Below are 26,323 nucleotides of genomic sequence, written 5' to 3'. Positions count from 1 at the left end.
GAGCTTTTAAACTCTACTAACTGTCTCAATCTTATTAATTACGCTCGCTCTGCCTGGTTGTACAGATACCAATTAATTCAAGAATTTAATTATTAGTTTATTTATATGTTCATGTCCATTAATTTTATTTTTGTTATTTTCTATTTACTTTTTCAATGAATGGTTATTAGTACTTGATGGAGGCAATTTTATTTATTTATTTTTTTTCTTTTTTCTTTATCTTATTTGTAATATTATGTATTTTCTTGTTCTTTATTTATAATAGGTTTTGTTTTATACAATTATCATTTCATTAAGTCACTTCTAGTTTTATTTTTGCTTAATTATATTATATTAAAAAAGCACCTAACTTCCGGCTGACGGATTACCAAGCCGTATACGCTTTTGTTTTGTTTTCAATTCTAAAGTTTGTAATTATTTTCAATAAAGTGTCTTATTATTATTATTATTTAATATGCACACTCACACGACTTTTTTTTCCTAATATGTACCAAATAGAAGTTAACTTCAATTACACAATACGTTCTAATGGAACTATTTTAGAAAAATATAATGAGTACACTCACACGATCTTCTCTTGTATCTTAAAATTAATTGTTTTTATTTGTGTATTCTTTTTTTGCCGAAAATTGCCGACAAAAACCGATCACATTCGGCTTGTTAGAAAGAAAAGAGAGAAATGTGATGTTAAAAACCTCGGCTATAAGTGTTGATGGGTTAGTGATCCAGTAATTCTTGGATTTCTCTTTTTCCTAGTATTTTACTGTTCTCTAACCCACCGGTCTTTGAAGTAGACTTCAATGACTACAATAGTCACATTGTAATGCGTACTTAGATTAAGAATATTATTTTATTTAAGGGTAAATTAAATAAATGAATAAGAAAACATATTTAATAACTGTTTTAAAAATAAATATATATATTTATGGAATGGTTCATTTACATATATTATTAATTCATCAAGTATAACTTTAGAAATTATATATTTTTATCTATCTATTTTATTCCTTTCAGTTGGGAAATTGTATTACAATATTGTGCTCAGCAAATATTCGACAAATATAATATTTGTTTAATATTTTTGTTTTTTGCGGAGGGGGAGGAAATGGTCTCTTTAAATACCTTGGTTGTTCTTATATAAGATCTTTTATCCTTTAAGAATATAATTATTTTCGATATATCTATAATAAATAAAAAAAAAAGGAGTAACTAAAGAAAAAAGTATAAATTTCGATAAATAATTGAATAATAGGCCTATAATACAGTAGGTGTTATTTACAATAAATTATATAATCTCCATTACCCACCCCAAGTGTAATCTCATGGCTACAAACAAAACAAAACAAAACAAAAAAAAACAAAAAAAAAAAAAGAACTAACGATTTCTTGATATATTGGTAAAATACATTGTAAGTATTCAAGCCACTACATGTTGGGCTACAGAAACGAATTATCTAAAAAAAAAAAAAAAAAATCATAACTGATAAATATTAATATTTTTCTACTTAAAAGAAACAAAAAAGAAGTAACAAATAATAAGTAAGCAAATAAATGCTGTTACATTTTATAATAGTTAATTCAAAATAGGGGAATTCTTTCACAGTCACAAATCGTAAAAATACATTATTTCCTTTTCTCTACTTCTTATTTATTTTTTGTATTAATAATAAATTCATTAACACAGCACCGTACAAATTTTTGTTTACCTTCTTTATTTTATTTTTCTGTATCAAGGTGTTGCATCAATGATAAAAAAAATTACATTGAAAGCCCATTTTTATTCTTCTTCTTTTTTACTTGATGCAAATTCGAAATAATTGTAGCAATTGGAAAATATAGAAAATTTAAAAATTTAAAGTTAAACATGCACGAAAAGAAGGTTTTGTTCTTTTAATATCATAAATAAAATATAAATATATATATATAAATACATAAAATGTTTCGCTGGTTTCTGAAATTACTTACTTCTCAATGCGCTACAAGGTTTGTATATGTCCGTGACTGAAAAAATAAATAAATAAACATATAATAAAAATAAATAATATATATGTAAGTTATTTTATTTTAATTTTTCCCCCGTCTTTCTCAGAGCGCATGCTCGTAGCTTCGAGCGAAGAGTGGGTAGGACAAAAAAAGGGCAGGTTAGGATTGGAAGCAGTGAATAGTGAAGTGAATTATCGACGTTGAGTGTCGTTTTATAATGTATGTTTTGAATAACGACTAGATTGAGTATCTCTGGAAAAAAAGAGATTTATTTTGGCATTAATAATATTCTTAAAACATTAAATTTCCAATACATAATTATTTAAATATTCAATACCTGGAAAAAAAAAGAGAAACGACACTCAAAGTCGATAATTCACTTCACTATTCACTGTTTCCAATCCTAACCCGCCCTTTTTTGTCCTACCCACTCTTCACTCGAAGCTACGAGCATGCGCTCTGAGAAAGACGGGGTAAAATTAAATATTAATAAATTTTAGGCAAGCTCATTAGCGTGCAATATTACTGCATTATTCGTGCTACATTGAAAAATGATATTTTATTTAAAACCATTGCTGCCGGCATGGGATCCATCCATATCTGACAAGACTAAGCAAGCCCTGCTAGTTAAGATATTATTTACTACTTCCCTAACATCCTAATTACTGTGAATAGACATCATTTTCACAATAGCGAAGATAATGAATGATTAGAGTGCAGGGAACATGGACTACATCACTTCACGTTCATGGCTTTTTTTTCTATTATTCTCATTATTTCATGTAAAATTCTACTTTCGCCATCCCGACATTTGGAGTTTTGTAAGCAGGTGATCCAAAAATCAGAACCAACTGTAGCTAGTGGCTAGCCAAAAGTTGGTTTTTGCTCACTTTAAATTAGTATTTCACTTTATTCATCCTATCATGTGACGAAATCACGTGGCAAGTTCACAATTTAATAAAACTGGGTTTGCTTTCCGACAAAGTGGATAGCTACAACAGATCGCCTAATGTACAACAGAGGTTCCTCCGCGAGAAATCATGTTTTGAAGCTATTAAACATTAAAGAAATGAACTGACCAAATATTGGAAATTTAATAACTATTTTTATTAAAAATTATAAATTAACAATTCATACTTTCATTAAAGAGTTGTGAACATTTTTAGAAAGTAAAAGAACTTTTATCACAGGTTAAATTGTTGCAATAATGTCAACACAAGCAATTGTAATATCCGAAAAAAATATGAACACCAAAATGTGGGCTGCAGCTTATAATAATACTTCCAAGTATACGTAAAACTAAATTAATAATAATGATATTGCAAAAATTAAATTAATTTAAAAATAGAACTCCAAATGAAAATTTCACGTTAATAAGTACATGAAGAAAATTAATTGTCAAGAAAATTACTTCATTTAAACTCATCCTTCCGACTATAAGGTTCAAAATAAAATTTTACTTTTAGAATGGACAAAAGTATCAAAACAGAACAACAAGTTTAAGGATTCTGATTTCTTTATTATATAAATACAGTGAGTAAAGTGAGGCGCCACGGTAGCCGAGCGGGTTAAGAGGCGAGACCTGCAAAGCTAATATGTATTGTGGTACTGGGTTCGATACCCGGTCTTGCCCTTGGATTTTATTTAATAGTTTAATGAGAAATAGTAAATGCCGTTTGCTACTCGCCTCCGTCCACGACACCTAGTAAATGGTAGTTGGACGTTAAGCCCCGCCTGATATTACTTTACAGTGAGTAAAGTTAACGTCTATTCTTTACGTCCAACTTCCAAATTTGGTGTCGTTGATGGAAACGAATAGTAAATATATGTTACTATTCAATTATCATATTAACCATTAAATAAAATCCAAACCAGCAAATACATTTTAGCTTTATGAGCCTCGCCTCTAAACCGTTCGGCTACAGTGATCTTCTTTTTAAATACAATTGAATATTACTCATTTCTCTCTCTCTGTCACATACACACAAAGAGAACAACACGTCAACTTTATGTGTCCATCCTGGAGATCAGTAAATCATTTCTTAAAAACTGCATTATATAAATATAAGCTTAAAATAAATGACAGAAGTGCTATGAAAAAGGAAAAAGTGTGAAGTAAAATAAAAGATCTGTCACTTATTTAATTTTGCATTGCAGGTCTTGGATTTGCTTGCACAATTAGATGCATTAGATGCTTGGATACGTCCAACTATTTAAAAATATCTACCATTCAATTTTACTAATGCTGTGTGAGAAAGTGAAAATAAAGAAGCTTTTAAGCATAATAATAATAATAATAATAATAATAATAATAACAGGGAAGGCCGGTGATGGACAGTGTTGTCTGTAACGAGAGAACACTGTCCGGAGGCCGGCAGTGCACTGGAAAAAGCTCCGGGCGCTAATGACCTCAGCTGTTGATGCGCAAAAAAAAAAAAAAAAAAAATAATAAAGTAATAATAATAATAATAATAATAATAAATAGCAATACTGAGGCAAGTGGAAAGCATAGCTTGAAAGCATAGCCAGTAGACGAACCAAAAATTTTTTAAATTAAAAAGCATCAAGGCAATGTGTAATAAACAGCCCAAATTATGAAATGCAATGATGTTAATAAAATGCACACACGAAAAGAATTACCTATTGTGTTTCAACCTCTGACCTGTCAACTATTTCAAAATCTCGACCTGTTTGACTTTGTTGACTACTATTCTCAGATTCACTACCACTTCCCGCTTCATCGCCACCTTTAGTACCTTCATCTTCTTCGTCGTTATCTTCTTTTTCACTATTCCTTATAAAAAAAAAAAATTAATAAAAAAATCAGAATTATATTTAAAAATAAAATCAATAATTAATAATATAATGTTCTGAAATGAGTAAGAACGTGTTTATACCTACGACCGCTTAAGATGTCTACTTGAGTGACTATCTACAATTTTGAAGTTCAGTTTTTTGATTAAATTCGTTTAATAGTTTTGAAAAAACAGCATTTCAGTCAGAAAAAAAATTATATTAATTTATTTAAAAAAAAAGTCGGATTTCACTATTGTTTTAAATTGTATGTAGTATTTTAAAAATTATCATTGACTTATAACAGTCAATAGAAGCAGTGTACTATTTTAAAAATTATCATTGACTTATAACAGTCAATAGTAACAGTATAGTATTTTAAAAATTATCATTGATTTATAACAGTCAATAGTAACAGTGTAGTATTTTAAAAATTATCATTGACTTATAACAGTAGAGATCTTATTCTTTACATTTTACAATATTAACTTTCTCTTATTGGGTGGTAAAAAAACGTTTTGATGCAAAAGGGGAAAAAAACATATTTCACTTCACCGATTTTTTGTGTTTTGAAAATAGTTATTTATTTAACAAGTGTGGAAAGTAGTACTTTTCCTCACGCGAGACAGGGTTTGCACGCACGAGCGAGCGAAGCGAGGCGAGTGCAAGTGCAAATTGCCGAGTGTGAGGAAAATACTTTACATTCGAGTTAAATATTATATTTTATCTGCAACCATTAGATTTATTAACTAAAAAAATTAAAAATTTCATTTTTACAGTCTACAAAAAGTAATTTATTTATTATAAACATTTATTGTTATATTACAATTATTTACATTACTTACGTATTCACATTACTTATTACATTTTCTGCTGTTTCTTTTATTGATGGAGTGTTTTCTAAACAGGAATCGCAAGAATCCATTTTAAATTTCTATAAGGTAACACTATAACCTTTTTAACTGTTATAATTAAAAATATCTAATTATTTATTAAAGTATTATTTTTATTTCTATATTCCTTTCAATTTTTATTTTATTTTTTAATATTCGTTTTTTAATTATTTAGTTACGTTAAATAAGCTTATTAAAGTTTTACAGAAAATATTTATGTTAATAACAAAACTTCTTATATCAAGGAAGCACAATAAAGTTTTTCCACACACTAGTGCGGAAAGTGACACTAATGGGAATTTTTCCCCACTAGTGTGGGAAGTTGGGCATTACACAGCTGATTTTAATTGAGTAATGAGAACTTCCCGACATGGTTGCAGAAAAAAGTTTATATTTTAACCCTAATGTTGTTTAATCAATAAATATTAAACGAATAATTATTTAGCTTCAATTCATTAAAACAATTTTTTGGAAATTTGTAAACTCTCGTAGGCTTTAATATTTTCATTAATTGGCTAATACAAATTGTTTACTATCAGACTAATTATTGTCCGTATGATGTGTCACTATTTATTAGGCGCTTAGTTAGCTATATTAAGAAGTAGATGGCCTTTTTTTTTTTTTATCAAAAATTTAAATCTAAGCAATTTATGACTTTGACCTTTGCTTCAGCGCACATCCGTTAAAAATTTTCCCTAAATACTCTCAACAATTACCTCTGGGCAGTATTTAGACGATTAATATACTAATACTAGTTAATCAACCGAGAACCAATATAAATTGTAAAATATAAGACCATTAAATAAGTTTTATTAACCACCTTACCAAACAATGGAACATCTGGACAATAATAAGTCAACAGTTCTTAAAACAACATAAAAAATCCAAACCAACTTGTTAGTATCCTCGACGTTTTTCATAGAATCAGTAGTTTCTTGAACATTTTCAGATTCTTCTTCATTGTCTGATAGTTTTTCTTTTTTCTTTTTTTTCTTTTTTGTGCTTGTATCACCTCCTTTATATTCGTACTAAAAGATAAAAATAAAATAATAAATTAAGGAAACATGAACAATCTAAAAAAAATCAATCTTATGGTAAGTTTCTTCGAATTTGTTCAGTTTTTTGATATTATATATAGGGCGAACCAGTAAGTAATGTCCATAGGCCTACTGTGTGTAGTACATCTAAAGTGGAGTTCAATGACGTATTGGCCAACTTCATATTTTCCACTGTTCTTGAGTGACGTCACTTTACATTTTCTTTTCTAAAATCATTACTTTTTTGCAATAAAAGTGTTATTACTCAGAAAGTTTTAGTCCGAATTCGATTCTGATGATACGGTTAGAAAGACAGATAAATTTTCTAAAAATTGATACCATTTCGAAGCATAAGTTATTCCTCCAAACCGCCTCAATCTTCCTCCGAATGCTGGAAAAATAAAAGTAATAGAAATTTTTAAGAAAACTCATTAGGCCCTTATGTGTGATCATTATCAGACCTAGGTGATGGCACTTTTTAGTAAAAGTTTCCTTTTTTAATGGGCTTTTAAACGGTATATCATTTTCCAGGATTCCTTTTTTTCTTCGTTTGAAAAATTACGTTTGTTTTGCAAGAAAACGTGTTCACGAGCACACAAGTGTTAGTTTATCAAGTTGTTTAATTCATTGAAAACTCCTTTTGGATGGACCAGTAGTCAATTTTAAAGTAGATTGTCTTAGAATAAGGAAGTCAAAGGTTACAAATTGCATTTAAAAAAAAAAAACTTCTAAACTCGGAAATATTTGAGAAAATGTTAGGAAATATTTTAAACAAGTGCTATTTTTATAATAAAAACAAAAATTCAAATAGTTAGCCAGCACCTAGGTCTGATAATGATCACATAAGAGCCTAATGAGTTTTCTTGAAAATTTCTATTACTTTTATTTTTCCAGTATCCAGGAGGAAGATTGAGGCTGTTGGGAGAATAACTTATGCTTCGAAATGGTGTCAATTTTTATAAAATCTATCTGTCTTTCTAACCGTGTCATCAGAATCGAATTTGGACTAAAACTTTCTGAGTAATAACATTTTTATTGCAAAAAAAAGTAATGATTTTAGAAAAAAATATTAAAGTGACTTCACTCAAGTACAGTGGTAAATACGAAGTTGGCCAATACGTCATTGAACTCCACTTTAGATGTACTACACACTGTAGGCCTATAGACATTACTTACTGGTTTACCCTGTATATCTCAAACCTATCTTAGATGCACATTTATTTCATATTTTTTGGGTATAATAACATTTTATCAGTGCAAAAATCTTAATATACTTACATGATAAATGGGCCAAAATGAAGCAAAAAATCCAACATCTTCTGTAAGATTAGGAAATAGCCATAAATGATGAGTACCCAAAGTGAGCATCCAAATAAGACAGAAAATTAAAAACCTAACTATTGCCAGGGCAATAATGAACACCAAAAATCCAGCAACAGCCATACTCAAATAGTATACAACCATTCTAGAAAGAAAAAATTATAAAAATATAGGTATTTTATTTATTTTCCCCCCCAAAAAAAGGTTCAAATATTTTTTTATTTATTTTTAAATTAATAAAAAAAAAGTAATGTATATACCTCACTTGAGGTGGCCAAAGAGGAAATAAACACATACCAATACCGGCTAATACTACTAAAGTACCAAAGAGCCAGTAATGAAATGGAATTGGATCGTATATCCAAACATATGCGTCTAAAGTATCAGCAAAGTATTGTTCCATATGCATTTCAAGTCTAACTTTCTTCTTCTTTTTCTTCTTCCTTTCGTCTTCATTCTCGGAAATCTGTGTAACATTTCAAAAGATAAAGACTAATTTTAATTTTGGGTAAATAACAAAAAAATTCCCTATGTTAATTAGAAAGCATTTATTTTTATTTTCTTTCAATATTTATATTCACAAAATTTTTGCCTCACTATAACTTTCAATAACCCGTAAAATTTCTTCTAAAAAGAATTTACAGATTATGGGTGCGTTCCACTAAACGCTCACAATGATCAAAATGTACCTTCAGCCGTTCCACATGACGACCGCGGTCGTCGTTGTGGTCGTGGCGAAAACGTCACTAATGACGTCATTATTTTTCGCTCACACGAAGCTCACAACTACACCACCTTAGGGTACGTTCACAACGGAGCTGTGAGCATAGATGATAGCGGAGATGATAGCAGTGATGCATCAGCGCTTATAGAATAACCTAGTACATTCTTATGTGAGCGTGCACAACGAAGCTTCGATTAGTGACTCATACTCGCTGCTATAAACGAGCATAGATGATAGAATTGAATTTTTCATTTTTCTGCTAGCTGAACTCCAGTATCGGAGCTTCAAAATGGACGTCGAAAAATTATTTAGTGCTGTCTTTACTCATTATTTTTGGTTATTATTTTATTATTTACTTTTAAACAATATTTTGTTTTTTAAATCGTGCTTACATTTATTTTCATGTGTATTTATTTGTTTTTTTTTCAATAAAATCATTACTAACCTAAGAGTAATCACTAGTTTTTCTTCTATGGTTATAGGATTTCCATGACAATTTTTCCAAAGTTTTCTTAATTTTGACCTTATTTTTTCTAAAATATGGTCAAATGAGGGTGGACCCATCCTCACATATTAAAAAAAACGATCCGGATAATTTCGTAAGTTCCTTATATAAATGGTGAAATTCACCCAAAGTTCTTCGTTTTTTATTTATGGTATGTACATGATATTTTCTAAAGCGTTTTTTCTTTAAAATATACCATTTCGTTGCTGCTGAACAAAAAAACTCTTCTTCACTACTCGGGCATGTTGCATGTATCACAGCTCCGTTGTGCACACTAATCAGCGATTATATTTTACTCTATCAGTTATCATCTCTGCTATCATCTATACTCACAGCTCCGTTGTAAACGTACCCTTAAGAGCTGGGTCGAAGTGGAGCGTTCAGAAATTTGGCGCAATTTTGTAAAAGCAAAGATGGCGACCAAAAAAATTGCATCATGTAAATGAAAGTATTATCTCACGTAAATAATTGAATGTGTTTCTCGAAAGTCTAAAAAAAAAAGTAATAAAATAAAAAATCACTTATCCCTTTACATACTAAATCACTGAATAACGACCAATTACACTTTGATTGTAAATAATACGTGGCTTGAGTTTTCGCTTTTCACCATTGCGATTTTGTAAAATTACATTCCACTTTTCATCGGAACTAGATGAAGAACTTTCTAAAACATTATTACGTTCCATTAATAAATGTTCCACTGTTGCCGCAAAAGACATTTTAATTTTATTTAAACGTAAATTTTATAAATACTCACCGAAAATGTAATGTAAAAATTGAATTATATATCTGTACCTCGGAGGGAAAAGGCACCATGTCACAAAAAGTAAATTTTACAGGGGAGCCAAATAAAGATATTTTTCCAAATTCATTTTTTGTTCCACTTTTCCGGTTATACTCTTTCCTGTACTTTTCACCGTAATTATTATAGTTGGTATGGCCACTTTAACTCCCATATTTTAAAATATTTTATTTTGATCTCCATTGTGAAAAAAATTTATGCCCATGTAGTGCCTTTTACCCTTAAGTAATGAAGTATCATAGCGCTTTTTAAATATACATAAATCGCTTAATAGTAAACATAGGACATAGTGCTTTACACCTGTAGAAAGAGCAACAAAAAATTTGTAAAATGATGCCAAAATCTGAAAATCGAAAAAAATGGACATGGTGCCTTTTCTCTCCGAGGTACAGTTTTATATATATTTTTATTATATATATATATATATATTTTTAATATAAGTCAACTTCAGCAATAATTAATAAAGTTTATTATAACTGCTTATAAACGGGGTTAAAATTAAAAAACAACCTCTTCAAGCTTCTGACTTATTTCCGAGGTCGCCATTTGTAATGTTTACATGAACGGTTAAAACGCCCCATAGTCCTTTCCTGAGTTTTCGATTGTAACAGTCGCAAGCAAGTGGAACGTGGCAAAACCGTGGTCGTGAGCGTGATCGTTGTGAGCGCTTAGTGGAACGCACCCTAGCTAATCTATGCATCATGTCGTTACATATCGATTATACATCGATACATCGTTAATTGTTTAGAGATGACACGTATCTTTTTTGTTTTTGTTTTAAAAATAGTAAAACAATAAAAAATTAACACACACATTTTAGTTGAAATACTTACCTCTTGATTCTTTCCCTCAGCAACACTACTTTCAGCTATATCTTCATCTTTACTTTTATCATCTTTTTTCTCATCTTTTTCTTCTTTTTTATCTTTTTTTTCTGATTTCTTTTCTTTTTCGTCAGGTTTCTTTTTTTTGGATCGAAGCATATCCTCAGTTACGGCTACTTTTTTGGCTCGATGGAAGAATTTATGTCGAAGCATACTGAAACAGTAAAATGCTTTATTAAAAATGCTAATTAATAATTAAAATTGTGTAAAAGAATATCAAATTGATAATCATTTGATATAGAATATCAAATAAATTAGTGAAAAAAATAAATAATACAAAAATTGAGCCCATGCAGTGTCAGAAAAGAAAATATTGGACAATGTTCTGTGTATTTTTATATATTTTTTTTTTACACGTCCTATAGATAACTCGTACAATGAAAAAGTTACATCTCCTTTCTTGTTGAAGTACATTTTAATATGTTTTGTATCACTTTCAAGAGCAATCATTTTAATTTTTTAAGAAGTGCCACAAAAATGTACATATTTTGTATACAAGTTTAAGTTTGTATAAGTATAATTTAATACATGAACAATCTTTTCATTTTTTTTTGTTTTAAATCATTATTCTTCTTCATTTAGAACCAATTAAATATGTCTAGCACCTTGCAATTCAAGGACTGAAACTAGTTCTCAGAGTCGCTAAATGCCCTATTCTTTCAGCCATCACTTTATTACGTGTCATCATTCAACATTTATGGGCAAAATTAATAATACATTTCAACTTCTTTTATAACATATAAACCATACATTAAATAGAAATGGAATTGATTACCAACATAACCTTAACCTCGAAGTTATCTTAATCGATTTATGCTAGAAACAATTCCTAAATTATTGTCGACAAACAAGAGTGCGATGAGGATACTTTTGAAAGAAAAAGAAAAAATCCATCAAATTTGGCACTTCCAAGTATAGAATTTTCACCTAACTCGGAATTACTCGGTACCTAATGGCGAAGCTAACCTGTACCACGCTTTCTTAGAGAGCCCTTAATCAAATTTACTTGAAAAAGTCGATAAAATAAAAGTTTTGTACCAAAGCAAACGAGGTGTGGCTATTAAATAACGAGACTATTGCTATAAAACATTTTATTTAAAATTTATACATGTTTAGTTATTATCATCTTCAGTATACACCGCTCCCCTATCCCTACAACGCTCCATGCGAATTTACCATTGTTCGAAACAGTGCTAGAAGTCTTTTACTGTGAGCTCCTGCATGACGCGTGCCGCATTTTCTTTCACAAACTTCAACGGACTGAAATCGTGTTCCTTTTAATGCAGATTTGACTTTGGGGAACAGATAAAAGTCATATGGAGGCCAGGTCAGGCGAATAAGGCGGATGGCCCTAAAACTGGGATGTTGTACTTGGCTAAAAACGCCTTGACACAGACAATGCAGTGTGAGCCGGCGCGTTGTCTTGATGGAGAACTCAAGACTTGTTCTTTCACAAATCGGGTCGTTTTTTCCTTACTCTTTCACGGAGTTGAGCAAGCACCTCACGGTAGTAATGTTGATAAATTATCTTCTTCATAGGCCATCTTGGAAACGCTTGTACCACTCAAAAACTCGTGCACTCGTGATTAACATTCATCGCCATAAATTTTTTTTAATAAAAGATAAGTTTCAGTAGCGGTTTTACCAAGTATCATGTGAAATTTTACAATTCGTTGCTCTACTACATGCGTAGTATCATGTTTTCGGCAAAACGAAACTAACACCTCTTACAAAAACGACGGTTTCGGGTCAGACAGATTTCTCTACAAACACGTGAGACACTGCAATCGAAAGAGAAAAGGCTTTACGGTGCACAGCTGGTCGGTTGTTAGGATTTGGCGAATGCATAGTTCTTCTGTATAAACAAAGTTTGAGGAGAAAAGAACCGGTTATGGTAGTTTGAGATCTAAGGACCCGGGACCTCTGGTAGTACCCAATGGGAGATATACCAGAGCTTCTAGTTATTATTATTTTGTTAATAAACACTAATATACAATCCCGGTGAAAAAATAAAATAAAATTTGACATGATAACAATATTTGTCTTCCCCAATAAATAAAAAGAATTAAGTAGTTTATGAAAAATTATAGGAAGAATTAATTAAATTCAATTCAGAATAGTAAACTCAACTTGATCATGGTGCTCTTGAAGATATTTTAAATTACATTTGTTTTTTAAATATCATAATTTATCGTAAAGATTTAAAACCTTAACAAAACCTCCTAACAATATAATTTATCGCAAAGAAAAATTCTCAGTTCTACCAACCCTGTGTGTGAATTCTTTTCTATTAAAACACGATACATCTTTTTTTTTTCACGAAGCTTAGGACGTCTGTTAAGTTATTATTTACACCGTTCTTCTGAAATTCAACATATTTCAGTACAGCTTACTAAAAGAGACCATAATTATAAATATATAATTCCTGAATTAATGGCGATCTACAAAGTACTTTGCCAACATAAATAATTTCCATGGTTTTGTCAGTTAAATTAATAATTTCTGACCGTTTTTGTGATTCTTGCATTTTAATAGAAAATATCATTTCTTTGAAGATGACATTTCTAGCATTAAAGGAATTTTTGAAGGGGACCTTATCCAGAAAATCATAAATCTGTTCTATTAGGTGCATTTTAATTTATAGATTATAAATTGTAATAAACTTAGTTAAAAAAGGTAGTAATAATGAGTCACACATTTCTGTTCCTCAAATAATCAATGCGAGATTTTATCAGTTTTAAAATAGATGAATGCTAGTACAACTTGCTGACTTTTAATTTTATAATTACATTAGTTTAATAACAAAATAAAACACAAATACAGGAATTTGTTTTATTCAAAACACAAACTAAGGCAAAATAAAGTGAACATTACACAAAAATAATGAAATTACTGCTTTTAATGCACGTAAAGAATGTGCCAAATAATTCCCTAAAATTATTATTTTAATTTAATTTTAATAATAAAGGTCAGAGTACTTAATAATAAAAAGTAAGCGCGAGAAAAAATAAAAAATAAAATATGGATTTGATGAATTCCTTAATATTATTAATTCCTTATTAAATACATTTTCCTTAAGTAAAATATAAAATAAATAAAACTTAAAAAAGACTTATATGTAAATACTGTCTTAGTGGTGTAGTTTTCACAGAGTTCATAAATTATCTCAAAAAACTGTTTTTTAAAAATTCAGATATATTGAGGGAAACCTTTTGCTAAAGTCTCTAATTCTAGACAATTCTAGTCTAATTTATATGGCGCCTATTATTTCATAAATTTTCCTAACCAATACTTAGTGAATTCAGAACCAAAAGTCATTAATTTCATTTAATATAGTAATTTCACTTTTAAGATTAAATATACAATGTATTCACCAATAAAAGTAAATACCAAACACCCTATCACGTCAGCATTATTTATCATGCCAAATACAGATAACAAAATGAATTTAATGAATGGTTAAATAATTTTTAAAATTTCGCGTAGATTCTTAATAATTATAACTTGTCGAATTAACAACTTTTTTATTATTAAAAAAAAAGATATGTATTGTACAATTTTATCTTAATTTCTTTTCATTAACTCCATTAAGATAAAAGAATTATATCTTTTCATTGCAACAAACTATTTATAAGTATAGTGGATTTTATTCGTGGTAGCAAGCATTTTAATTGTTTGTTAGTAATATGTCTATTTTGGATAACATAAAAGGTACTTTAATGAATTAACAGTTTCAAATAAGTCCTTAGTTTCCTAATTAAAGAATTTTTTAAAATTCCAACCTCGAAGTTGTGACACAGCCTACAGATTTTGACGAATCTCAGAACGCGTAAACGGCTTAGACTACTAAATACTCTTTCTATACGCCTAAAAGGTGATAATGAACAATTCATCACAAAAAGTAATGAACATAATGCAACTAGTTTTGGGTGGTTAAAGGAGGTGAAGATGATATATCGTTTAGAAAATACTATGGAAGTAAAACCTAACTAAAAGTCATAAAAAAAAAATCCATAAACTGTAAAATTAAAGTAAAAGTTCTGTTATAAAGTAAATTAATCGCCTACTTTCTCAAGCGAGGCTTTAGGTCCAATAAGTCTTGTACGGGGAGCAAAAAAATCACAAAAAGTATCTCAACGCGTTATTCGAACATGTGGTTTCGAAATTACAAGTCTACACAAAAAAACAAAATGTCAGTATATCTTAGTAAAATGCGTCTTGGACAAGGAGGTAGCATGTATTACATTATTTACTTAACTATTTTTCCAACAAATATAAATTTAGTCAAGACGGAGATATTCACAGTTTTTAACTGTATGTAAACCGTTTTCACAACCACGTAAATACCAAGCCTAATATAGGTTCAGTATTAGAACTTATAATTTAGAACAACAATTAATATAATAGGTCGATAGAACTTATTTTTTAACGTAGTATAATCATATCACTCTTTTTTCTACAGCAGGATTAATAATTTCAAATTAAATTTACACGGTGATAAAAGTAAAAGACGTAGTTTTAATGCGATAATAAAAAAAGTGCTTCTACGTAAATAGAGGTATATACAACATAAAAGCGAAAATAACACAAAATAAAACTCTATAAGATTTAATATATTTTTAAATAACATATACATACTCATCTAAAAAATCGATGCAATGTTCACGGGTTGGAAAAAATGGTTCAGTGCCTTCTTTTTGAGAAGTTCCCCATTTTGAAGCTAACAGAGCGTCAACAGCTTTGGAACCTTAAAAAAATTAAAAGAAATCAAAAAGTAAGTTAATTATTAACTTAAATGAATAAATTATAAATACAAAAATTAAACCACTTCACCTGTAAAATACTGGACGTTATGGTTTAGAAATTTTGTCTTTTTGACGGGAACATTATTCCGTAGCCATTTAGCAACTTCATATTCTTCTTTACTTGGCTTTTCAGGTTTTTCATTAGGATCAGGATATTCCTTTATAAAACAAATTTGATTAAATTTACAACGACCAATTTAATACATCTTACCTTAAAAAACTAACAAGCTAATCCATATGGAATATCACCATCACCTACAATAAATGTTTTACTTTTACGTCGTTGAATTTTGCAGCAATGATACTATTTAGAAATTTATTTAAAAAAAATAAAATTACAACATTTAGAAAATTTCATAAGAGTACCCAGTTTTTCCACTAGATGTGACGTATGTTAATAAATTTATTAATTAAAGTGACCTCTATTTTTGTTTATTGAATTTCATTTATTGAATTTTCTTGAACTTCAAAAACAAGTTCTTAATAACAAAAAAAAAAAAAAATTGCCTTACAGTTCTTAGTAAAATTAATTAATTAATGTAATACGATGAATCACTATTAGAAGAAATAGGTGAATAGTTTTCAGAATTTTCACTACAAAACAGAAAAATGTTATACAGGCGATTTTAGAAAAATACAGATAATTACCTCTTTCCTTTTTCTGCCTTTCTTTCTGTCAGCCATGTTGTCAACATCAGAACTGTATACTAGAGCACAAAAGCCGAGCAAAATAACCTTTATTACAAGCTGATTGCTGGTCAATGAGCCAGGATGATTTGAATAGAGGCAAACAGGTAGGTTTGATTTTAACCAAATAAAACCATTGTGAAAAATTAAAAAATATATATACATTATAATTATAAAACAAATTATCAAAATAAAAATGTAAATAGGTTTACCATTTTATTTTACCTATTAATAAAAAAGTGTAAAGAAATAATTATGATAACAGAGCATGTGGCACATTCACCTGCTAACCATTCAAAACAACAAAAAATAAAGTTGACATATTGACAAAGTATTGCTATTTATAGAATGTCTGCTCTTTGCAAAATGAAAATTAATAAATGGTGTTTTAAACTTCTTTTTAAACTCTAAAAAAAGTATGAAAATAAAATTGTAAAAATTGAATCGATACCTATTTTTTCTTAAGGAGAATGAAATATTATCGATTAAAATCATCAATTCTCCCCTCTCAACACTAAAACTTTCTTGCCCGACATCCAAGAAGGGCAGATTTGGAAGTATCTGCTACTTTTCTCGTGTTACAAAGTAATGGCAGATAAAGAAGATGGAAATACTTATGATAATTGGGAAGAATTAGAGGATTCAGGTGTATGTATATTATTCCTATGTTTTTAATTGCGTTATTAGGCATGTTTGATCGAAGTTTCAGGAAACTTATTGTAGGATATAAGTTAATTTTCTTGTGTTGATTTACCAAATTTCGGAAATGTTAGCATGTGATGGAGTTCTGAATCTTTCATGAAAATTTTAAAGCGAGGGAAATAACAGAAATCTACAGACTCTTCCAAATGGTAGGTTTCTTTAAGTAGGGTAACCTCTACAACTTATTCCGTGTAGATTATTATTATTTTATTTAATGCTAATTAGGAATGATTCAAATTGTTTGAACATTCAGAATTCATACGTTGTTTGGTTTTAGGAATTGGATAAGCAGATAGAAAAAATTCAACTGAACAATACTCCACTTCAAAATGGGGTAACAAAGTAAGACCGCGTTAGAAAGTGCTTTTTTTTTTTTTTTAAAGATAATATTACGATCGCTTAAACGTCGCTCTTATTACATACTCGTTTGTTCCAGCTTATGCCCGAAACCTAGATCTGTGATAATTTTGTCTGATGATTTACGTGCAAAGTTACTACCACCAGAGCCTGCAGTTAAAATATTACAACGACCTAATCAAAATGGTTTTAGAAATGGTTTAATGAATTGTGAAACAAAACCAAAGCAACCTTTAAAGACATTGCAACAGGTTAGTTGTGTGTGCTATTCTGAATTATCGGGGTTTTACAAGGCTTTGTAAAATATTTTTTTTTGTTTATTGATAATAGTGAAATAGAATTGTTAAAGAATGTTTTAATTAATGAACACAGATGATACCTAAAAATACCTAATTTATTTTGAGAGAGCGTTCGGTAAAAACTAAAAATTGAAAAAAAATATAGAATATTAAAGTTCTTAGAAAGCCGAGAGAATTGTAAATAAGTTCAGATGATATATTGGTATTTTTAAGTATATTCAGGGCAGCCCTTTTTGGTGTAACCTTTTGGCTATGTTCAAAAGGATTGAACTTCCAAATATGTTGTAGATTCTAGAGGAAATTTGGTAAGTATCGGAGGTCCCTCCGAGCAGTGTTTAGAAAAATTTTTGAACTAGCATCATAGCTGGGTCAATCTAGCTTATCAACTCTAAATTGGTTCCATGTTAATAATTGCTAATAGAAATATTTTCTGCTTCTCTTTCTTTTACAGAGAGAAATGGAGTACGCTGAGGCAAGGTTAAGAATCCTAGGGGAAGCGAGAAGTCCAGAAGAGGATTTAACTGTTAATAACATTGATGATAGGTGGGTTTAATATAAAATTTTGAATTTATTTTTGTTGTCTTCTTACTTAAATTAAATTTATATTTATAGCATGGATTTACACTCAAACACCTGACATCTTCATTATTTTGACCTTTTACTATTTTCGTTCAAGATTATTTTTTGTAAATATATATTTTTATTTATATGAATTTTTTTTTTGTTTTGTTTTTATTCATAGAATATGTAAAATTCAAACAAAGACCGAGATTCTGCGACCTACTGAAAATTGTGCTGGAATTATTAGGTTGCCAAGGGGCCCTGATGGTACTACAGGATTCAATCTTAGAAGATAGTACTTTTAATATCTTATTTGTTTGAGGGATTCATGGGTAAATTGGGAAGTACTTTTTACAATGCTATTTGAGTTTTCTTTATATTGAATACTGCTTAGTTTTTTTTATGATCTTGCTAATATTAGACAGAATTTTGTAAGAAAATAATTATAAATACCGCAGAGGAAAAGAATTTAAGAAATTGCTAGCTCTCTAAAATAATGAAGGAATGGTGAATTTAGATCATTTTTAAAATTTATTACCATTTATTTTTAGGATGAAACGAAATTTAGAAAAATCATTGTGCACTTTTATAAAATATGCATCTTTTTGAGCTGTTTTATAAAAGAAGTGCTTTACATGATACAAAAAAAAAAAAAATAGATGGGATGTAAATATTGTACAAATGAAACACGTATAGTGTATAAGATTGTAGAATTAATTTATGTTGTATTTTAGATTAAAAACAAGGTATTTTTACTGTTTAATTACTAGATTGCTTGACTATTTTGTTTAAAATGAAATTATTGTATTTATTTATTTTTTTCTTTTATTATCGATCTGTACTTCATTTTATGGCGTATCAAAAAAAAGAAAAAAGTACTTTTCTTTTTCAAAAGAACTATTGCTTACTATGAAAAGGTTATATTACAAAAATATAGGACGTTCTTTCTAACATTTTGGGTAAATTAGGTAATTCTTAGGTATTTAAAAAATTGTAGTTATATTTTTTCTTCACCGTAGCCATTAATTTTTAAAATAGATGATAAAAGGATTTATAAGGCGTGGTCTTTTAAATAACCTTTATTAGATCTTTTAAAGAAAGAAAACTAAGGCCGCCCATAAGATGTTATTTTACACTAAAACATACCTTTACCTGGAAATAGTGATTATGACTCTATTAACAACACTTCAATAATCTTCCCGCATCAAGTTTTGAAGTTTTTTTTAAAAAAATGGCATAATATATCCTAATATTAAAAAGAACTTATCAGTATTTAATTATCTGGCCCATAAACCCTGCAAAAAAAAAAAATGGCGATAGGTTTTAGTGATAATTTTTGGACTTTTCTTTTTTTAAATTCGAATTTGTAAAAAATAAACCGTAAAGTACTGTCGAAACAAACAAAATTTAAAGCGTAATATAATTATAAATTACTTACAGAAATTCCTACAAGTTTAATTCATTCTTTCATGATAATAAAAAAATAATTTAAGATTTTTCATCGAAGTGCCACCTCTCACTTTTCCCCCAAAAATTTTGAGTTAAACTCTAATGAATGTTTCAAATACTGAAAAAAAGAAGCCTTCACTGCAGAATTTGGGTACTTTTTTTGCCAGCTTAATCCCCACTATAAGACGTTGGATTCTCGTATTTTGGTTTAGTATTAGTTTTGGCCAATCATTTTTTAGATCTTAACAGGGCAGAAAATATATTGTTTTTTCTTTCAATATTGTAGTCATTTCTGGAATGAAGTGTTTCCTCATATCTATTAATTAATTATTAAAAAAGAGGTACTTATGTAATGTTGAAAGAGAAGATGCTTGCAAGAAATTACTTCGTCCCTTCATGACCCAAAAAACTCTGTTTCTCTAAAAATCTCTAGATGTTAATGCTAAACGAAAAAAAAAAATTATGTGCTAAAGAACTTAATTTAACAACATAATAGTATATGATTTTTTAATTTTTGTTTTGAAATCACAATTTTTGTGAATTTGTGCCCTTTGAAATGACTCAAGTATTATGGGGATTCCTTTTATTGTACTAAAAATTTAATAAAAAGAATTGTAGGCATAAAAATAGTGCGTTATAATGTTTTTTTTGGGGGGGTTTGACAAAAAAATAAGCAATAGTCAAATGATGTTGGTTGTTTGCCATGGTATGTATACCATGTATTTCCAGGGTGACGTGATCTTATATCTTTCACTCCTTAGATGTACAAAATAAAATAAAATTAAAAAGTTAAAAATTTTAAAAATAAAATTACAACTTATCGTTAAATGGAATTAACAGTTATTTAGTTGTTACTAATAATTATTTTATTATTAAATTTTTCGAATACATAATTGCTTTTGTGGAATGAAGGATACTTTAGCGTTTTGTAAAGTGCTTAAGACGTAGCGTATTTGTAAATTTAAACTGATTATTGTAACCCGGTTAATCTAATTGTCTTCCTATGTAACGCTTCTTCTTCTTTTTTAAACTTATTTCTCCCAAAAATGGAGTTTCTTCTCTTAGAAATGAAAAAAATATTCTTAATGGGGGAAAACATTGTTTTAAGAAAGTCTTTATTTTTAGGATTTAAAAAAATTCGAACAGCTAATATTAGAAAGATGTAGTTATTGTAAGACCAATTCTATGTAATATATAAGGTATTTTTTTTTTTTCTTCTCTTGATTTGTACATGATCCAGGATTTACATGTTTCTATCAAACATAAAACGATGATAGAGCAAGTAGAAATGAAAGTGTGTGTTGTAGTACAAGAATTTACTTCAGGAATCACTATACCTAAACATAGATGCAAATATTGTAAAGGTTACTAAAGGTTACTTTTGCAAGTAAAAGGTTTCTCTCTGTGGGATTGCTGATTCATTCTATGTGTTCTTAATGGTTCATTTTGTATCATAATTATAAATGTATACATTTTTAGCATTAATGTATCTTAAGATACTTTTTATTTGTTAGAAAGAATTGACAATTAATTCCGTGGCATTTCATTACAACGGCTTGTTAGAATACAAATTTAAATTTGCAAGCAAAAGGATCTAAGAACATGAATACATCGTAGTAAATTAAAACAAAATGACAAAAATCGTAACCAAAATGAAATTGATACTTAAATTTGTTATCCCTTTGTTTTCCTTTTTTATCTTTAACTCTGGCTTTCGCATAATCCAGATCGATTCTATTCAAATGCTTACCTAAGGATGAAAGGACCTCCATCTTTTGAAAGCCAATGAAATGTTTCAGGGGTAAGTTTTAAAGATTTTGATGCCTTGGTTCTCCTACTTTTTCCTCCTACCATATGCTTTTCTAGAACATGCCATTTTGTTGTGGCCTAGACGATATTTTGTTGATGGAGATGTTTTCTCTACCCTTGTGTAGGAAAATCTCAATCTTTTTACCTAAAATCCATAACCCATTGGTAAAGGGGTATCTAAAATGTTATAGTTTGATCTGTTTCCACTTCCTGCACGAAATACCCTTGGTTTTTATTAAACTAATGTTTAATATCGGAAGTAAGAAAAAAAATGTGTCATTTGTTATAAGTTTTTTTTGTCTCCTTCAATTTATAACCATCTTTTTCTTAATAAATCGGAAATGACTTAGTGATTCTATTATTAAGACTCCGAAAAAATTGGAACACTATTGTTGACTTTTATTTAAGAACCTTAATAAATTTACTAGTAAGCTGCTATGGGGGGTTTATATTTGTATGACAATGCTTGTAGTTCAATTAATTCAGCGAACTTGTTTCGCTTATCTTTGATTTTAAGTTGTTAAGATGCCCAACTTTTATTTCTCATCAAATTTATGGCTTTAATTTTAAAACAAATTATATTCAAAATATTTTTAGTAATTAGCCCACTCTGAGGTAGATATATGATTTACTTGTAAGTAGAAACTTAAGCTACAATCTATGTAAAAATTGTTAAAATTCGTGTGACACTTATCTCTAAATTGCCATTAAATTAAATTAATGGCCGGCCAGAGGAACATTGTTGTTAAAATATGAAATTAAAGTAACAAAGAGATGTTAATCTCAGATTATTCATAGAATTTTGTATAAAACATTAATTAGTAACGATGGTATTAAAGTAATTGCAATTTTTTTTTTTTTTTTAGTGAAAAAATGATGTCAAACATTTTGAGTTGGAAAATACAGGAAAAAGTCTCATTCGATAGGAGCTCGGTTTTTAGGAAGGCACAGCTAAGAACTGATTTATTGAGATTCTGAAATTCATTTTCCTATAACACATTTTTATTTATTTATTAATTTTTTTTTTGTCTTGATTATTGAATGCAATAGAAACTGAATTGTGTGAGTTTTATTTTATTATTTTTATGCTGCATGCGGAATATAGTGTGATACACTCCTCGACGTTCTTTTAATGCATTCTATATAAGTTCTAATTTATTCTTCAACGACATCGACTTCACTATCTTCATCAAGTACTTTGACTGTAAAAAATGATATTAATGGAGTGAAGCGGATGAATTAACTCGAAAGATTACCTTCCCTTAAAAAAAAAAGAAGATTAATAGAAACGTTTTTAACATAAGTTATGTGCACTGTCTAAAATGGAGCTGTGGTCAATACTTCTCCAAGAACCTATCTAAAATAAACAGCATTATTACTTAAAAATGACTTTTTTAATAAACGACTTACAAGTACTTTGGACACCTTAATTATTTTGGATTTATTGTTACATATTTTTACGTCGCAACATTAGAAGTCGCTGTAATAAAAAATGATTATGAAAAACTTTTCATTTAAAATATACTATATTTTGTTCTAACCTGCTTTGCCTTCAGGTACCGAGCCACCCTTCATTGTATAGCTTTTTAACCTTATAATTGATTCTAATACGTCCAATAAAGAACATGTACTTAGCGTTTCAAGTTACGAAACAAATAGATGTATATATATACATACCATTTTACATATACATCATGACAGTATTATGTTAATGCATACATATATAAGTATATATTTAATATAGGGAAAAATTCTTGTATTGATCATGGTTAGACATTTCATCAAACATTTCTATAAAATAATACTTCCGTTTGGTTACCTAAAAAAAGTATGACTTTGTATCTGGACGAACATGATTAAATATATATATTTATATATGTACATTTAATTAAATAAAAGTTTATTGTATTAATGTATATGAATCAGATATTTTTTAGAGATCCCATATATTACGTATGTAAGCTAAAATTAGCCGAATTTGCTATTAAAATCTTATTTTTTCAAATATTCTAGGTGGTGCCTTTTATTATATAATATACATATACTTAAATAAATATCCAGTAAATTTTTTGCGAGCATTTATTTCTAACTTAAAGCCTAGTTTTGTATATTTTGATTTATATATTATACCTATATATATTTTTTTTTTTAAATAAAAGAGACCCTAGGACTGCACATCGTGACATTAATTATTAATAAATAGGTCATTTTATAACCAGAATATATAGGTAATAAATTAATTTGAAGAAGTTATGGTTTTGAAATCAAATAAACAAGAGATGTAAATATAAAGATTTTAATTCATGATCGCAAAAAAAAAAAAAATATTTGAGCGTCCAGAGCTAACGCTTTGCAAATTTACAATTTGATAAATATACTAAGATGCAGACCCTATTGTACTTTTGAAGAAATATTTGTTATACGATACTGTCCATCGCTTGACTCATTCATTTTCCATATGTCACTTCCGATGGATTTTTTTTAAAAACAGTTACGCAATACTTTTAATGCGGCGAAATCAATACGCCCGCATACAATTTAACATGTATATTACTTCTTTAGAATGGCCCTTTTCCCCAAAAGTCGTGTCATATCAGTTGGTTTCACAATCTACTCTGTAAATAATCTGCTTTACCATTGACTCGGATTTCACAGATTTCTAGTAAATATTTGCACTTTTTAACGGGCAGATGCTTATCGTCGTCTGTGATGGAAGAAAAAAAAAAAAATTCTTGGGACTTACTTTTTCTCTTATTAACTATTGATTTTCGTAAGTATTTGAGCATTTCATATTTTCCAAATACTTGATTAAAATTATTTACACTAAAATTTTAATCACTCAAGTTTTATTCACATCCTATAGTCTACATATCACAAATCATATAGGTTTCAAAGATATTTCTGATGTTCTTTTGAACTGTTGCATGTGACCAGCTAGCTTTGTGCAATTTTTCTTGGTATAATTTGGGTAATTTAGTCGAACAAGCAACAAGCAAACAACAGTCGATAGTGTAAGTTCTCTTGCTATACTTCAAGTTTTGACGGCAGCAAAAAAATATATATTATCTATACACAATTACTTTTTTTGTTTAGACTAGAATACAATTTTCAATTGTTGAAATTTTTCAATCTTAGGAACTTGCCATTTTTTCTTTTTATTATTTTTTTTTTTTTACGAAACATCTAATGGACAAAACTAAATTTACAATTAATATAATACATATATCTCAAACACAAATTCACGTTAAGTATTATACATATTTACAATTTTTTATCTACATTATTTTATATTGAGACCCATTTCAATAAGTTTTATTAATTCTTTCTTTATAAGAAGAAATTAAACATTTTCTTCTTCAGCAACAGGAGCCGCATTAGATCTTACAAACTGAAAAAAAAATAGAGAAAAAAATGTAAGAAATGAGGAAAACAAAGATGAAGACAATTTTAATAAGTTTTAGAATAACTCGAAACAAGGGACACAGAAGCAATAGAGCTCGATTTACGTATAGTCTAAACTACCAGGTGTCCATCTTTTTCATTTAGTAATATTTGAATTTAAAGCAATACAGTTCCCAATTATTTCGCTGCAAATGGCTAGTTTCTTACTCAAAATAAAAACATGTAAAAGGCGTAAAATTGATGAAAATTAATCATAATGCTCGGTAATTAATCTTACGGAAGCTTGATGGGGCCATTAAGTTATTCTTAAAACACTTTTCTGCTACAAAATTGAACAGAACATTAATTTGCTTAGAGATGTCCTTTATGAGAGAGAACAGCTACTGTCTCCACAATTAGGGACACTACAGTTACAGCCTTCCACATAAAAAAAAATTTGCAAATCAAATAGATAGCAGAAATTGTGTGAAAGATCATAATTTCCAATTACAAATCCTTCAAATATTTACAAAGAATTCTGTCTACTATGCCAAAGCTTAATAAGGTGTTTCTATTTAAACAAATGATTTATTTTTATTGTTTTTAATTTATTGAACTCGAACTTAAAAAGGTTTTAATCGTTTTCAGAAAAATAGGTAGAAACATTTTAAACATCATATTAAAATTCACAATAACAGGCATCTACTTTTCCATTAATATAAAACTTACTGATACCGTGGTTGCTGTGTAAGAGTTCGCTCTAGTCCTGAACATAGCGTACTGCCATTTCCTTTTGATTTGGGCTATTACCTAAAAATTATTATTTGCATTAATTAATTGTATTATACAATGTTTAATTAATTAATTAAATTAATAATTCTAAATTTAATTCTTAAAATACTTAAATATTTTGGCCAAGCTACAAACAATAAAATTCATCATTCTCCTTCCCAATGGGCAAGTTCAGCCCCTTTCGTATTACGATTTTTATATTACTTCTTTTCTTAAAAACAAAGATTTGACAATAGAATTAGCCTTTATCACATTGAATGAGTTTATTTTTTGAAACTTAAAAATACTCTCGATTAAATGAGTTGACATATTGTACTTATTAGTGCACATTTTACAGAAGATCAAAAAACAGCTATTTTGTTCAGTTGAAGTGGACAATATGGTTGAAAGTTAAAGTAATTGGTTAAAGCTTGAACAAATTTCAATTCGTTTATTTAAAATTTAGAGAAATGAGATCAATGTTGTCCCTTGTTATAAACATAGATGCAAAGGTACACGTCGTATCTACGAATACCTTGCAAAGAAGGTTACATAAACAAT

At 28.8% G+C, this 26,323-nt stretch overlaps 3 protein-coding genes across 15 annotated transcripts in view; 1 reads left to right on the top strand and 2 right to left on the bottom strand.

Moving 5' to 3' along the window:
- Positions 1-890: 890 nt before the first annotated feature.
- Trp1 (translocation protein 1) lies at positions 891-16,531 on the bottom strand. Of its 4 annotated transcripts, none has more exons than XM_074114512.1 (10): positions 16,395-16,531; positions 15,775-15,904; positions 15,580-15,688; positions 10,891-11,095; positions 8,287-8,492; positions 7,985-8,171; positions 6,564-6,697; positions 4,646-4,777; positions 1,966-2,001; positions 891-1,454 (listed from the first exon to the last, which is right to left on the bottom strand). In XM_074114512.1, exons 1-9 carry the CDS (start codon positions 16,428-16,430, stop codon positions 1,977-1,979), a joined length of 1,164 nt encoding a protein of 387 aa, XP_073970613.1. In that variant the 5' UTR covers positions 16,431-16,531; the 3' UTR covers positions 891-1,454; positions 1,966-1,976. The 4 variants fall into 4 exon arrangements, with proteins under 4 accessions (XP_073970613.1, XP_073970615.1, XP_073970612.1 ...); XM_074114514.1 differs by having other exon boundaries at positions 4,624-4,777; positions 16,395-16,530; XM_074114511.1 differs by lacking the exon at positions 891-1,454 and having other exon boundaries at positions 1,588-2,001.
- A 196-nt stretch (positions 16,532-16,727) lies between these two features.
- Positions 16,728-23,680, top strand: LOC141447214 (SUZ RNA-binding domain-containing). 4 transcript variants are annotated; one of them, XM_074114527.1, is made up of 6 exons: positions 16,730-17,081; positions 17,207-17,284; positions 17,413-17,477; positions 17,572-17,743; positions 18,243-18,334; positions 18,534-23,680. In XM_074114527.1, exons 2-6 carry the CDS (start codon positions 17,282-17,284, stop codon positions 18,646-18,648), a joined length of 447 nt encoding a protein of 148 aa, XP_073970628.1. In that variant the 5' UTR covers positions 16,730-17,081; positions 17,207-17,281; the 3' UTR covers positions 18,649-23,680. The 4 variants fall into 4 exon arrangements, with proteins under 4 accessions (XP_073970626.1, XP_073970628.1, XP_073970629.1 ...); XM_074114525.1 differs by lacking the exon at positions 17,207-17,284 and having other exon boundaries at positions 16,728-17,081; positions 22,477-23,680; XM_074114528.1 differs by lacking the exons at positions 17,207-17,284; positions 18,534-23,680 and adding an exon at positions 18,404-18,500.
- Positions 23,681-23,892: 212 nt separating this feature from the next.
- LOC141447210 (calcitonin gene-related peptide type 1 receptor-like) overlaps positions 23,893-26,323 on the bottom strand; it is a 444,034-nt gene continuing 441,603 nt past the window's right edge. For 6 of the 7 annotated variants that reach the window (XM_074114519.1, XM_074114517.1, XM_074114518.1 and 3 more), the window contains 2 exons: positions 25,721-25,801; positions 23,893-24,998 (listed from right to left, as the gene is read on the bottom strand). In XM_074114519.1, coding sequence (XP_073970620.1) covers positions 24,951-24,998; positions 25,721-25,801 — 129 coding nt within the window. In that variant the 3' untranslated portion in view covers positions 23,893-24,950. The remainder of the gene's footprint in view (positions 24,999-25,720; positions 25,802-26,323) is intronic. The other variant, XM_074114521.1, reaches the window with a different exon arrangement.

This window comes from Rhodnius prolixus, unplaced genomic scaffold (assembly GCF_049639745.1).
Source record: "Rhodnius prolixus isolate KJV_2025 unplaced genomic scaffold, Rpr scaffold_7, whole genome shotgun sequence".
Taxonomy (NCBI): domain Eukaryota; kingdom Metazoa; phylum Arthropoda; class Insecta; order Hemiptera; family Reduviidae; genus Rhodnius; species Rhodnius prolixus.
Note: the sequence above shows the minus strand (reverse complement) of the source record. Positions and strands in the feature narration are given on the sequence as shown.

What these genes read in the sequence shown, in the direction of transcription:
- LOC141447214 (XM_074114524.1), top strand. Translation starts at nt 17,022, where the DNA reads ATGGCAGATAAAGAAGATGGAAATACTTATGATAATTGGGAAGAATTA. An exon ending in AAGAATTAGAGGATTCAGGT is followed by an intron (nt 17,082 to 17,412) that starts GTATGTATATTA and finishes GTTTGGTTTTAG; the next exon opens with GAATTGGATAAGCAGATAGA. An exon ending in CTTCAAAATGGGGTAACAAA is followed by an intron (nt 17,478 to 17,571) that starts GTAAGACCGCGT and finishes CGTTTGTTCCAG; the next exon opens with CTTATGCCCGAAACCTAGAT.
- Trp1 (XM_074114512.1), bottom strand. Translation starts at nt 16,430, where the DNA reads ATGGCTGACAGAAAGAAAGGCAGAAAAAGGAAAGAG. An exon ending in TGCATCGATTTTTTAGATGA is followed by an intron (nt 11,096 to 15,579) that starts GTATGTATATGT and finishes TTACTGTTTCAG; the next exon opens with TATGCTTCGACATAAATTCT. An exon ending in CTTTGGCCACCTCAAGTGAG is followed by an intron (nt 8,172 to 8,286) that starts GTATATACATTA and finishes TTTTCTTTCTAG; the next exon opens with AATGGTTGTATACTATTTGA.